The 15,316-nt window shown below is 35.7% G+C and overlaps 1 protein-coding gene across 1 annotated transcript; it reads left to right on the plus strand.

Moving 5' to 3' along the window:
• The first annotated feature begins 6,417 nt into the window (after nucleotides 1–6,417).
• Nucleotides 6,418–10,038, plus strand: LOC130644765 (uncharacterized). Its single transcript, XM_057450491.1, has 2 exons — nucleotides 6,418–7,042; nucleotides 8,230–10,038. Exons 1-2 carry the CDS (start codon nucleotides 6,970–6,972, stop codon nucleotides 9,378–9,380), a joined length of 1,224 nt encoding a protein of 407 aa, XP_057306474.1. The 5' UTR covers nucleotides 6,418–6,969; the 3' UTR covers nucleotides 9,381–10,038.
• Nucleotides 10,039–15,316: the final 5,278 nt, after the last annotated feature.

A 15,316-nucleotide genomic window follows, 5' to 3' on the forward strand; every position in this document is an offset into this window, starting at 1 on the left:
TTGTTCTTATAAAAAAAAACGTGTACCTATTTGATTGGAAAATTTTTTTTTCGCATGAGTGAGAAAGTAAAATAAGATTTGTAATAAATTGAGACCCTTTTTAAAACCTGAATCCAATACACCTATCTTTAAAAGGACACTGGTTCTATCTGGATGACAGTAAACTTTCTTGGGATCCACCAGTGTACTTTTTCTAAAGTAGTTAAAGAGCAACATCGTCCCCAGGGCTTCTTGTATCTTTTCTAATACAATACGAACATGGTCGGGTGGTTTTGATTCTATCATGGATCAATTTCACTACCCGAGCAGAAAGTGGTATAAGAAACAAGGCCTGTGCGTCTGATGAACACCTTGTTTCTTGGGTCATCCCTGTACCCACACAACATCTTTCTCTACATACGATACTTCGAATCTTCCACTGGAGAGTAGGGACACCCAATCGAAAAACATGTTCGTCAGAGACAACAGGCGCTGGAAACGAGGTTTATAAAGAGGTTTGTGCAGCTATAACTATGCACATAACATCGATATTAAAAAAACTACCTGAAACTTCTGAAGAGATGTACAAAAAAACATCAGAATCCAAATTAAAATATCAAATGGTTCAGGCGTGTTGCTGTATTGATGGAACACGCACATTAAGACACCACGAGAATGCAGTCAAGATTATTTTAATTTTACGCCTTTTTCACTTAATGGTCAAGCTGCTTGCGACTTTAGAGGTATGTTTATGGATGCTGATTGCAGATTGCCAGGGACTTGCCATGATGCTAAAGTATTCGCCAATTCAATGATCAACAAAAACATGAAGGAAAATCTCTTGCCAATAACTTATAGCTCGCTTTTACCTGGTTATGAAAGAATTACAAATTATTTAACTGGTGACCGTAGCTACTAAAGAATACCTTACAATTCCCAAGGTTTTCGAAATCTTTTTATCTTTTAAAACCTGTTATACCAGCTAATTAATTTGGGAAAAATTACGCTAGGTCTCAAACAACTTTTCTGCAGTCTGCTCTTTTTGATTGGTAAATTCTATTGTTCTTTGCTCACATGGTTAATATCCGGAAATCCTTTGTTTTAAGCGCGAATAGCTTTACTCACCCGAACAGATATATTTACTTCTTGTTTTTTGTTTAAGAGGGTAAGATGTGATCACGCTAACTCTGTGCTCATTGGTTGATTGTTCGGGATTTGCTATGAGGTGGATTTGAGTTTTAGGGTTTTGCCCTGTGATTTGTTTGCCTCTAATCATTAGTTTGGGACAAACTGAATTTGATATCCTCAAAGAAAGTTTAGTTAACTAGGCTATATCAGAAATGGACCATCTACCGTTCCAAAAACATTTAGAAAGTGCTGCTGACTTTGTAAATTAAAAGATTTTGGAAGTCAGTAGCAATTTCAATCCATGCATTGCAATATATTGATATTTAATGCTTCATGTCAGAAATTAATGCTTTTGAGAATTGCACGAAAATACCAAAAATCGCAATCCTAGATATTTGAAACTGAAAGTTTACGACCCAAATGTCTCACCAGTTGCAAAGTACCGTATGGTTAGAATCAGACGCTCTGGTTCAACTTTAATTCGACTTTCTAGTTCCTTAGGTGTAATATCTCTTCCGATATACCTTAAAGTTGTGGAGAATGTTCTGTGATCCATTTTCATTATTTCCTTGTAAGCAGCTGTATTTTCTGCTCCAGGTTCATTACCAATATTTACATAAGCACCTCTTCTATTAATCCAATCCTTTGTTTTACCTCGTTTTCGCTTTTTTTCTGCTTCATCTTCAATGTAATCTTCAGTCACAACTGTTAGAAAAGAATTTTTTGCTTCATACATCGAATGTTTAGTACAACAGTTCTCAACGGATCACACTTACCCATACGGAACAAAATTTTGTTGACCGAAATTGATATTTATGTACCTGTATGTAGCATTTAAAGCTTGGTCAACTGGTCTGCCCCTGGGGCTATAAGGAACAAATGACCAAACTAGGTAACCCAAAATGGCCCTCATATTTACCCATGGAAAACAAGATAGAAATTTTGAGACAAAACAAATGAATGTATTTTGTTTGCAACCAAAAGAGGAGAGAACTTACTGAAATTTGCGGGGAGTCAGGTAGACCCTAAATGTCCCTAAATTGGCTCACAAACTTACCCATAGAGAATAAAATTAGAATTTTGCAGGGCAGTTCTATAACCTTTGGAGAGTCAAACCACACAAAACTTAATTAAAGACGGGGCTCATCAATGGTCAGCTACCCTCTTCGGTCTTGATCTCTATAGCTCTAAATTGGTTCACAAAATCACCCATTGGGTACATGGCTCAAATTTGTCATCCGCGTCCATATAGCTAGAATACGCAAAAACTTACCTTAAATAATTGAGGCTTCTCCCTAATCAGCTGCATTTTTTGGTCCGTCGCTCGGGATCATATAATACTAAAACAGACCATATCAAGTTGGCTGAAAAAACGTACGGACACCTCGACGAAGTTTGCTACTAGCGGCTCGTAAATGAAAGGGCTCAGAACATCTCTTGTTTTTTACAAAGATGGAGTTGGCTTTAGTGCGTCAGACGGCTGGCTGAATCGTTGGAAAAAAGACAAAACGTTTGATTTAAAACAATATCAGGTACTTTTAAATACATTTCATAAGTTCTTTACTCAATATATTAATATACTCTTTCTTTCTCTTAAACATTAACAAACATTAGACTTTCATGCCTTTCTCGTCTTCTTGGTTTACTGCTTTTCCCGTCAGGCAAACTGTACAAACAGCGGTCCTTTTTTGTTATGTGGTTCCATACAGGTATTAAAAAATTCATTTAACTTTGGTGTCCAAATCTTTTTGTATTCGTGGAAACCCATCACAAATGATTGTAATTCAATTTCTTTTTCGCAAATAATTGGGATTAGCGTATCATATGATCTCACAAACAAGTGAAAGACAGCGTGGAAGATCCACGCTGTCTTTCACTTGTTTGTGAGAGAAAAATAGAACGAACAGCAATACTTTTGCGTGTATTGAGGTGAATAAGAAACAACTATGATAAAAACCTAAAGGCCAGCCAATATATTCTTAGTTGGCAATATATTTACATACTAAAAGGACGAAATAAAATATGTATATGCAGTAATGTCATAACCAAACATCTTCGCCTCTACGAAGGAAGTCCAACAAAATGAAATAGTATGGTGAAGTAGTTTTTTTCTAAGTCCTAGTTATTAAAGTCTCGACGTTGTTTCGGGGCTTGAAGAATTCGTGCAGGTATAACAGGTGGTAGGTCAGGTAGAGTGAATGGTTATGCTTCAGGATTCGTTTCAGTTGTCGTAGTGTTGACAGCTGTAGGTTCAGCACGTGTTGAAGTTACGTTGGTTAGCAGAGGTTACCAGAGGCATTCATCCGGACACGATATTGGCGGTATGGTGGGACCTTAACAACTTGACAAGTTCAAGTCCATCTCTTATGTCCCCTGACAGACGGCGGGTCGTGGATGATGACTGGATCAACCTCTTTCAGTGGTGGTAGGTTGGTTGGTATTAAGGACGTTATGGCTTCAGCGCTCCCTTTCTGGTGCTTCTTGCGACAGACTCTAGCCAAGTGGTTAGGAATTTCACAGTTGTGGCAGATGGTACCCCACGCGGGGCAATGATTAGGGCGGTCATTGGCATTCCTTTGGCCATGGTTGAAGGATCCGTATCCTGAGCACGGTCGTTCTGTTTTAAGGTGAAGGAAAGGATGTTATGGATGAAATGACCGACCCTTGGAAAGAAACCACGGTAATGACGATTCTGAACAACTATGCGGAGGGCGACATTCACAACGCTGATGTGTTTGGATTGTTCTTTAAAGCTTTTCTAAACAAAGCGCTTTATTTGAAAGATAAAAAAATGTTCCGGAGGTAAGCACAACAAAATCAGAGTATCTGGCCCAGCTGCGGCTAACTTGAAAGGAGGAAAACTCCCGATGTTCGTGATCTGGAAATCAAGCTAAGGTGTTTTAAAGTCTTAAAACAACTATTTGAAGAATGGGTCAGAGATATTGACGAAAGAATAAAGAAAGATGGTCGCAAAATTGCTCTCATTGTTGACAAATGCACCACTCATCCTGAAATTGAGAGATTAAAAGCTATTGATTTATTTTCCCTCCTTCCAACACAACCTTTCAACCCTTCAGCCAATGGACCAAGAAGTTATCCGTTCTATAAAAACAAAGTACAAAGGAAAATGGATCCAAAAGATGATTGATGCGATTGATAACAAAAAAAAATTACCTAAAATTTCTCTGCTAGATGCAATGAAAATGCTTGTGTTATCTTGCGATGAGGTTACATAAAAAACCATTCAAAATTGCTTTGAAAAAGCAGGCTTTTGTCAGGTTGTTTATCTGACGATTCGTTTCATGCACTTAATGATCACGTCTGTAAACAAAGTAAAATATTGGAAATTTCAAGGATTTTTCTGCTGAAGATATCGCGTCCACGTAACTCAAGCTTTGATGTCTATCGAAGAATGTAATACCTACCTAATTTCCCTCACATGGCATGGGTTGACCCGTAGCTGTGGTACAGGCACTTGCTAAACATGCCCGCCATGTGGACCGAACCACGGACCTTGTGATTGCGAAGCGAACTTTAAAACCAAAGGCCACGCGCCGACAAGATACCCACCAAATTTTAAAAAAGCCAACTACAATTCAAATGCGCGATACAATTGATACCTTGAGGAATAACTTCATGATAATCCATACTACAGAGCTGAAAACACCTACAATCAAGGCTTTAAAGCCTCCAGATGATTTGGACAAATTGAGTTATTTAATGAAAATCCTACTTATGAGGAGATTCGCTTAAGTAGGCAGCCCGCTAAGTAGAACATTCCATCCCTTGAGTGTCTGACTTAACGAGAGTATATTGTATTTCCTTGATTTTTCACTGAATATAAACAAGTTGCTAACTTCTTACAGTCATATATTAGATTCACTTCTTGACCTATAATATTCTTATAAAGGAATATCTAAGATTGCAAATGCAAGACCTCCTGACGGGAAACATGATTGGGAGAATACACTATCGGACACAAATACACGTGTGATAGTAGCTGGATTCAGAAAAAAAATAAAAACAATTTCTTTCATTATCAACTTAGTTGTGTTGAAAAAATTTTTTTCATACGTTTCAGCCATTACGGTTGGTGTGCTAGGTATCTGAATTTTTTATTTATTTTTTGCTAACTTTTGTTCTATTATATCTTGGCGACGAGGAAGAATCGTAGAAAAAAACTGTCGCTTGCCTTGATGAGGTATGCGATGTTTTTTTAATTATGAGGTTAACATATTGTTGAACTATTGAGTTTTTTGATCGATTCAATTATATGTGGTTTCCATATTTTTTACAACGTCAAGTTTTTGATTGATTTACCTGAAAGATTTAGCAGCGACACTGTGGTGGCAGTTGTTGATGGCTTCTATTGTGTTTTAAGAATAATGTCCACTGCACGTGATTGAAAAAACAAGTAAAAAGCGTTTATGATATGCCTAGTCCCAGTACTTTTGATGTTGAGCTGGATTTATGATCTTTTTTGTTTGTGAAACACCACATTAAGTGCATTTAATTATAATTTTGAAACTTTTGTTCAGGATCGATTTAATGGCCTGGTGTTGCTAAATATCCACAACGAGATGACGTAATCAATATGCTGGCAATAAAATATCCAAATTGACTTAAAATGTGAGATATCCTCAACGACGATTAAACAGTCTTGATAAGTAGTCTTGATAAGTCAAAATAGTAAGAGGAAGAATGAGAAAAATTATCTTTTTAATTACTTACAAATCACTTACAAAAAAGATTTAAAAATATATATTCTTCATCAGCAAAACAACTAAGATAACCACTTTACACCTGCTTAGCGAGATAAGTCTAAGAGATGATTTTAAGCTATTTTAGCCCGTTAGAGGGCGTTGGCTTTTGTAAAGGACTCACAACAACCCCAAACCTCCAGTTGTCAAATTAGCGGCTTTTTTACACCAATCAAAAAATTCCTAAATCCGCCCCTGTATATCCAAAAGAATGGTGCTCAACATCTTTTATGTCAGCAGCCATCCTCGTTGAAAGGGTTTATTGCCTAAGGGCCACTAGCGGTTAAACAAGTATTTTCGCCACCCGCCTCGATGTCGAAAAGGCAAAAAACCCTGGGGACAAGGTTGGTCAGAAGCCTCATTAAAATGTCTCTTTCGGTGATCATGACATCGCTTTTTTCTTTCTTGAAAAAAGTTTCACAATATTTGATATGTTTATTTATCTATGTTGATGGCGGATTCTTTTTTCATTATAATTGCAGGCGAAAGTAATTTGACAAACAGGAATTTTACATGTGTTGTTATTGTCGCAGGTCGCGGACAATTTTTAGTACAGGATGTGTTGATCATTATTTCAAAAAAAAAAAACAGCTGAGTCATTCTTTGCCTATAACGAAATAATTTTGATTGGCTGACAGTAATCCCCGCCAATCGAAATTTGCAATAAATTCTTCTCTTATACGGCGGGAATTTTCGCCAGTCAAATAAATAATCATTACGCTTAGAATAATCCTACTAGTGAAGATGAGGCTTTAAAAAGGTGAAATATGAAACTAGTTTACATTCCTGTTACTATCTAGTTTAAAATATCATGGTTTCGTAATCTGATACTTAATATGTTAATTGTGCGTTACTGGACGTATTGAAATTTATTCTTATAACCTTTTGTTATGTAATTTAGAAGGCTAAGAGGTTGCTATGAGATCCTTCTGGGTTTAAAATGCAATTAGAAACACCACATAACGTGTCAATATAAAATTAAAAACAAAAGTTGTGTAAAAGACAAAGTTACAGAGGACAATTGATAGACACCGTTGAAATATTCAAAGCCATATCAATTTCTCTTATCCAAAAACCTGTTCCACACAAATTTTCCACAGCAATGACAATACGTGGATTACTATTTTTGTTGATGTGTTTATGTATTCTTGGTTTAGTGATTATATCAAATTCAGGTAAAAGGATATGAATTCCATGTTTTTGTTTTTCTGATGAGGCGCACCACAATGAATTGCCTGTGGTCGTTTCATATTTTATGTTTTCGTTATGGTCAAGGGGTATTTTTATGACGTGCTTAGAAAACGAATATCTTAACTTATTATTGCTTGTTTTAGATATTAAATATCCCAGTACCCAAGTAGGTATTAAATATCCCAAGTAAGTAAGTATTTAGGTATTAAATATCCCAACTACCCAAGTAGGTATTAAATATCCCAGTACCCAAGTAGGTATTAAATATCCCAAGTAAGTAAGTATTTAGGTATTAAATATCCCAGTACCCAAGTAGATATTAAATATCCCAGTACCCAAGTAGATATTAAATATCCCAGTACCCAAGTATATATTAAATATCCCAGTACCCAAGTATATATTAAATATCCCAGTACCCAAGTAGGTATTAAATATCCCAACTACCCAAGTAGGTATTAAATATCCCAGTACCCAAGTAGATATTAAATATCCCAGTACCCAAGTAGGTATTAAATATCCCAAGTACCCAAGTTTTAGGTATTAAATATCCTGAGGGTAGGGGTGTCGGGTGTGGATCAAACCCACCTTAAGTAACCCTTGAATAGCTTATGCTCTGTTAGTTAATTAAACTTGGCGGTAGTATTACAGAACAAAAAAATAAATTGATGACGTTAGACATTTTACTTTGATATTTTCTGAAAATGCGTTATTTTTGAAAAATGATCTATGCAGTGTACTTTAAGATATTATACGATGCGTTGGATAGTAGACAGTGACATGCAGTTTTTGTCTGTCGACCAAAAGCAGGTCGTGCTACAGGCGCACAAAATCTTAAGCTAAGAATAACTAATGTGATACATTTTTAATCGACTTTGCTATAATGTGCAAATTTCCATGGATTTCCACGAGACTAGTACTTCGCGTTTTTTCGTCTTTTGGTCATTTTCAGGAAATTTATGCCTTTTAGTCAACAAAACGTGCAAGTGTTTTTAAAACTTAGTGATTTATTTTTTTATATAATCACCATTTCACCATTTCTTATATATCCCGATTAAATTTATTTCTTAGGATTTTGGCCTTTCGCAAAATTTAGTTGCTTTTTTTTCAAAAGTTTCCGCCGCAAAATTTTCTGCCCTTAAAGGATAAAGGAAAAAAAGTATTTTTTTTTCAGAATGGCCTTCCTTTAACCTTGGTTTTGCAAACAAAAGAGATCGCCGTATTACTCGCAGTTTAAAACAGTACATCAATTTAAAGGAAGTTCTTTCACAACCTTTGCCATCACCAAGAGATCGAATTGCCATTATCTCATATATCCCAAACAGCATGGACCAAGTGCATCAATTCGTGACTATGGTATATGGCTCATGGAAATATATTACAGATTATCGAGATAAACTTATCAGTCCAATAAAAATGGATAAAGTAATGCATGTGGATTTGTTGACATTTTGTCATCCGTCGATATGTCCAAACTTGGAACACATATGCGAGTTGTATACAAAAAGTGTCAATGCTACCACGTCTCCTAAATGTTGGTTTGTTAAACAAGGATTTGAAATGGAGGTTCCATACGGACCAATCAATTCTTTTGTTATGTTCAACAGGACGGATGTAGATGAGTTGATGCAACCGTACAAATATCTTTTGCGAACTGACCTTGACGTGTTTTTATCGCCTGCTATTTTAACATTGAGACTAAGTAAAAGAATTATAACAGGTCAAGGTGGATATTGTGACCCATTTAACATGAAAAGATTAAAAGCTATTGCAAGTAAATTAAATATGGTACATCGAGGCGTACATTGTGTTGGTTCGACTTGGTATGGCGAGACAAAACTTTTCACTGAAACTTCTAAGAAGACATTAGAAATGACAGCACATATGTATTTAAATGAATTTCATCCAACTGCACCTGGATTAGAAACTATTAATTTCACAGCAAATCGTGAAGGAGAATGGATAAGATGGTGGAGACCAGTCTCTCTCCTGTACGGTGCTGAACTTGCTCTAAATCATTTGATTGAAGATTTTTCTATAGAATATAAACAAGAGATGGATACGCCATCTTGTAGTACGAAAAAAATTTGGGAAACGCCTCATATCCATTGCTGGCATTCCGATTGTGAATTTCAAAAATTTAAATTTGTAATAAATCTAAACAAAGCTATCAGTGGTAGAGACAATATTCCAGGAAACGTCGTTCATAAGATTATTGAAGGTATATATTTTCAAAATGTGACTAATATGAACATCAAACAGTATACGACATATATTGCATGGTCTTCTGTTGGAAAGTATCTAAGGAAGAAATTTCTAGAATAACCACCTTTGTTGTAGTCAATTTATATTCAGGTTCACACATTAACTATGTAATGTAACAATCCAGAGACATCGGGCAAGATTTAAGGAGGGGAATCTTTCACTTCAAAAACTGCTAAAACGAATTTATATTTTTTTACCTAAAACACTAAATGTGTGGAAAAAATAAAAGGGGGAGGGTTGAAAAATACACTCTCTTCCGTCGTTGGAATTCTTGGAATTATCCCGCTTTTCAAGTCATCTTTACAGCTGAAATTAATTAGTATCGACTAAGATTTTTAATAAATGACAAACAATTGTAAACCATATAGTTACAAGTTGGTTGCAGAATCAGTCTAAATTTTATTTACTTGACTTGCCTTTTTCGCAAATGTGTAATTTTAGTAATTGTAGGCGGAGGGGGGGGGGGGGGGGGGGCTAGGGACAGGTAATGCCATCACTTCCTTCGCCCTCCCCTTGACTCAATGTCAACCATGGTGGCGTATAACTATAGTAATTTTTTATTAGTTTCCTCAAAATTTCCGACACAATTACGCCCCTGAATTTGTTTATTTGTATATTTGTTGGATATTTTTTATTATATGTATGACTTATTTGTTTTTCTTTTGTATTTCTGTAAGTAAAGATGTATCACGAGGAAGAGAGGTCAAACTCAACCTTGTTTACCGTTTTTTTTTTCTCTTTGTGGCGGCTAGAAGAAAATCCTTAGGGAAGGGATCAAAATAAAAATGGTTCTTGAACATTTAAACATCGCGTGTACCGAGATCCGCATTTATTTTCTTGTTGGCAAGATTTTTCGAATTTTGGATTTTATATTTTTTCATCAATGTCCACCCTGATACAATTTTTGACTGAACTAAATTGGCCAATTAATAAAAAAGCTGTCTTCTTTACTTAGACAGTATGTTTTTTTCTTCTTAGAAATAACTGGGTAAATTTATCTTATCGACACTTTTTCGCTGCAACCACGTCAGTTCATTTATGATAAAATTATCCTTAGAAATGTTTAATTAAAAAGCCACAAATAACTACCAGACTCCACGATGTGCTCTAAAATGTGAACTCGCTATCGAAATAGTGTATCGTACGCCTTCTGTCGATCTACAAGCCAAAAGAAAAATCTTTAAACGCGATCTTTGGCTTTTAAGTTTAGAAAAACCTCGTTTACATTTTGTGTTTTTGAAAAATATTAGATAGGTGGCGTAAATTGTTGGCCGATCCGTGATAACGGTTCAGGGGCCAAGAGACCCTGGGACGAAAATGAGTTCACGTCGCACGGTCATTTAGTTCCGCCTGTACATGGAAAGTTCAGTCTGCGCATGCGCCAACTCTTGAAATCTCAGAACGCAAAAATTCCGTTGCGATGATGACGTCATAATCTCGACATACCTGACTTAACATGCGAACTTAAGATAAGATAAGATAAGATAACTTTATTTAGAGTCGAATAAAATATGCAATGTTGTATAAGGTATTTTAATAAAATAGAATGAAATAAAATTTAAACTGTACCATTTTCCTGCCACAAGTGATTCATTAATTTAATGAGATAATGGGAAGAAAGGTGGTTAGCGTACTAAGGCTAATTAAGATCGACTATATTTAAAGTATAAAGGAAAAAAATAAATCTAGTTTATATAACCTAAGCATGGTATATAGGTAGCACATAGACGGCATTTGCAGTGTAGACTATCCAACTGCCGAATCTTATTGCAGAAAACGCTAAAAGATGTCTCACTTTTCACTGCCACTGGAAGACTGTCCCATAACTGAGCACCAATATGAGACGCAGACTGTAGACCAAATCTTGTAGATCTAATTATGTTTCTCATAATAGTGCACCCTCTTCGCAAATTGTATAGTGGAGTTTCTACAAAAGAAAAAACACTTTGCATATAGGATGGGCTTTACCTCTCTAAGTAATATCTCACAATAATGACGGTGCATAGTTTTGCAGACCGATCTCTTTTGTGTAGGATCATAACACAACTCAAGGGCTCTGCTATGCACTCGTTCTAATTTTGCTAGAGATTACCTAGTTGTGAAATACCAAATTAGAGGACAATATCTGGTTTCTGGTGATACAAACGAATTCGCTATAATACTTGGTTTATCAAATGACATAAATATAGATATTCATCTTAAGGCAGATAACTTGGCACTAACCCTCTTGCACAATGCACTTACATGCTTTGTGAAGGAAAGGGCATTGTCAAAGTTAACTCCCGACAATCTTACATTGCTGCATTCCCTTAAAACGTTTCCATTAAAATTTATTAAAATGGGAGAAAGCCTTGCTTGCTTCCCAAACACAATTAGTTGACACTTATCAGACCATTTTTAGAGAACCATTGCGATACAAAAACTAAAACTTTTTCTAACTTCTGCTTCACTTTAGTGATATCAGTAGACGATGCATACCGTGTATTGTCATCAGCATAGTTGCATATGCCCACGTCATTATCACTAAAATCTAGCATGAGATCGTTCAAATAAAAAGTAAAGGCCCAATAATTGAGCCCTGAGGCACACCAATGAACAGATCAAGCCATGAGTTATATGCCCCCTAATCCTACCCTTTGCTTACGATTAGTAAGGTAACTACGAATGACATGTATAGCTTGATTTGAGAAACCATATTTGATAACCATATTTTGAGAAACCATCTTTGCAAGAAGTAATTCATGGTCAATGCAGTCAAATGCTTTACTCAAATCCATTAAAACGGCTGCCACATATTTTCCCTGATCTAATCCCCTATGCCAATCATGCAGCATGTGTAATAAGACATGTCGTGAACCATAGCCTTTCCTAAAACCACTCAATAACGGTAGCATCTTACCCCACATGAAAAAAGATATCTGATCATATAAAGTACGTTCAAATGTTTTAGAGAAAGATGGAAGCTTACTAATAGGCCTGAAGTTTTCTTTTTTGTCTTGGGACACTTTTTGTGAAAAGAAATAATGTCGGCACGTTTCAATAAATCCAGAAAACGTTTTTCGTAAACAAATTGTTGAAAATAAAATTAAGGTCTTTAGCATACACATCAGCAACCCTGCTTTAATACCTACACCGGAATATCATTTTCAGGCGAACTTTTATTTTATTTTTAGAAGGCATGGTGCTAAAATATTGTTTCCTTTGTATTTTATTATAATACTATTCGATAAAACCCGTGGGAAAATCCACTGAGGCAGGATAAAAATGAAAAAGAAGCGTCATTTGAATTTTGATGACGTCAGCAACCTACCTACAAAAAAAAATTGAACTTTGTTTTCAGGTTGCCTCTATTGTGTAGAGCTTACACTGCTGATCAAAAAATTGTATATGATCGTGTGCTTTTAATAAGCGGTAATGAGATACAAAGGTTTAAAAATTTTATTGACGTCGGCGATGGCCGGTCAAAACACACAAAATTTGTTTTTTGAAGTTTGTATACCTGTTGCCTTCATCTTATAGATCTTAAAACGCTGATCAAGAAATTGTAAAGGATCGTGTACTTTTGACAAACAGTTACGAAAATATTGTGGTTTAAAGGTTTTTATGACGTCATCAACCCGTCCGTTGCGAAACGGATTTAGGGACCAAGGTTTATGAAAATTACCCAAATTGGTCCTAGGTGGTCCCTAGTCAACCACGCAGTGACGTCACCACATCGTTTTCAAGTTAATTGTCCTCAAAGTTTTTGGCGCACTGTAATGGCTTCATTAATTTAATATAGGATATTGACGTTAAAGTAGTGTTATTGACGTCGCGCCGTAACGTCAGAAAATTTAACATATTAGACATGCATTTTTCGACAACGTCATGGGAAAATGAACACATCCACTTTGCTTGTTACAGACACTCAGACACACTCTCCGTATTATTATAAGAAAAGTGTGGCCAAGGCTCTGTATAACCACCAAAAACAACGGGTTTGCTTTCCTTGTGGCAACGTAAACAAAAGGGTTCTTTTATCCGACAAATTTGCAGAATTCCTATATTCTACCAAAATTTAAGAGAGAACTAAAGTTTTTTACCCAGTAAAGTATATATATTTTGAAAAGCTACAGGATTTTTCTTTCCGCTGCAAAAAAACTTAATTTGCTTACATTTTCTTACTAAAAGTTTTTAAGCATTTTCTACGGTAAGGGTGTTTGGCTAGCTAGCCTCCTTAAACATCAACAAAAATTTTTGTTCAAAGTCAGTAGAGCATGCAATTTGTAAAACAATGTTTCTCAGGCATGCAACAACGTCTACCATCTTGTAAAAATTACAAAATATTTTGCGCACGGGCATATTATGAATTTTACATTCTGAATGAACGTGGAAGATAACCTAGCGTGAAGAAAATCTCTCAATCCACGAAGAGACGCCTAAGGAACTTTAACGGCCAAAAAGAGAGTTGAAACTTAAAATAAACTTTAAAATTGTTAAATACTGTTGGGTTTAGCGGTAAGCGTCAACATGTCATATTTTGCCGATGTTTTACCTAGCAACGAGTAACCTTGGCAACCAATCGAATAATTTTTTTGCCTAATTTTGGTATACTGTCCCATTCTATGATAAGTACCTTGAAAAAAATAAATTTCTTAGCGATTAGTCTATTAGTAGGGGAACTACCTCAATACTATTTTTTTCATTTACGTTTGAACTGCATTCTTATCTGATAGAGTCTGTCGTCAGGTGAGGCTCATCCTTTAAAAGTTGAAAAATGCTTACTTTCTATATGCATTTAACACTAAAACAACAATCCCGACGGCGACCTAATGATTTTCGCTATAGCATACGTTCCTAATATTTTCTTAACTCTGGCCAAAACCTCAGCCTTAATGTTCTTATAAACTCGGTTCTTATAAAAACACTGTACTCAAATAAACCATAATTATATATAGTCAAACGCCAGCCTTTCTAATTCAATTTATTTAACGTCGGCACAAAATTCCGTTATGAACTACAAATAGTAGTTCATAACGGAACAAATTGCAAATTGCAAATTGTGTTTCACGTCGGCAATTTATATTTTGGTTTGCGATCGTATGCTACCATACGCATTGATAATCCGGCTGTTCTTCTCGATTTACTTGTGGTGTAACCGAATCTAAATTTCAAATCTTTTTTGCCTATCCTCGTATTAGAAGTACGTTAGAATGAGCCTGAGAGATACCAAAGTAGTTTTTTGCGTTTGGAGTGAGAACAGAAACACGGGGAATCATAGTAATTTGCGACCAATTAATTTATTTTGCTTTTGACGTCACTACATGCATTGAACTTTTGTAAGGTTTTTTTTTTACCCTGCTGTTAAATTAAGCTCTCGGTAATAAATAGCCAAAGTATATTTGTAAAAAAAATATCTGACATTTTTTCGCTGTGGTGCTTTTGCTTCATTCAGGCAAGACATCAACACATAAGCACACCTTAGTGATTTTTTTTATGAATGTCTAAAATATGGCATGAGTCTGCTCCCTGCAAGACTTTAGGAGAGCCCTGGGACAAGTTTGCACATTCCGTATTAGCTTATGGGTTAATCCTTTCCCAACATTGTTTTTAGTGAACACCAAAGTAAATGTTATTTGAAATTACAGTAATGATTCAAATTAGCGCTTCTCTCGAATAAATGCCCACATCTCTACGATTGCCCCTATGGCTCACTTTTCTTCTTACTAAAAACATTTCTCTTCCTCTTTCCAAAATCTTCTCCCTTTGTTCAAAACGCTTTTCTTCCAAAGTGACAAGCACTTCTCCGAAATCAAAATATTTACAGACCCAATTCTAGTCCGGAATTTTTATTGAGCTGGATTTTTGCCTTTTCGATATATAAGAGATGACGGCGAAATTTCTTGGGATGAAGGTGAATAAATGACACAATGGCTCCCGGCTATAAAAAAAGAACAAGTATTCTCAGTAATTAATAACTCTCCAAAAAAATATGTATAGTGGACCATATACTTTAG

Source organism: Hydractinia symbiolongicarpus, chromosome 5, assembly GCF_029227915.1.
Source record: "Hydractinia symbiolongicarpus strain clone_291-10 chromosome 5, HSymV2.1, whole genome shotgun sequence".
Classification (NCBI taxonomy): Eukaryota; Metazoa; Cnidaria; class Hydrozoa; order Anthoathecata; family Hydractiniidae; genus Hydractinia; species Hydractinia symbiolongicarpus.

Excerpts from the sequence above, each read along its gene's own strand:
- LOC130644765 (XM_057450491.1), top strand. The coding sequence starts at position 6,970 with ATGACAATACGTGGATTACTATTTTTGTTGATGTGTTTATGTATTCTT. Across the intron at positions 7,043-8,229 it reads AGTGATTATATCAAATTCAG|AATGGCCTTCCTTTAACCTT; the intron begins GTAAAAGGATAT and ends TTTTTTTTTCAG.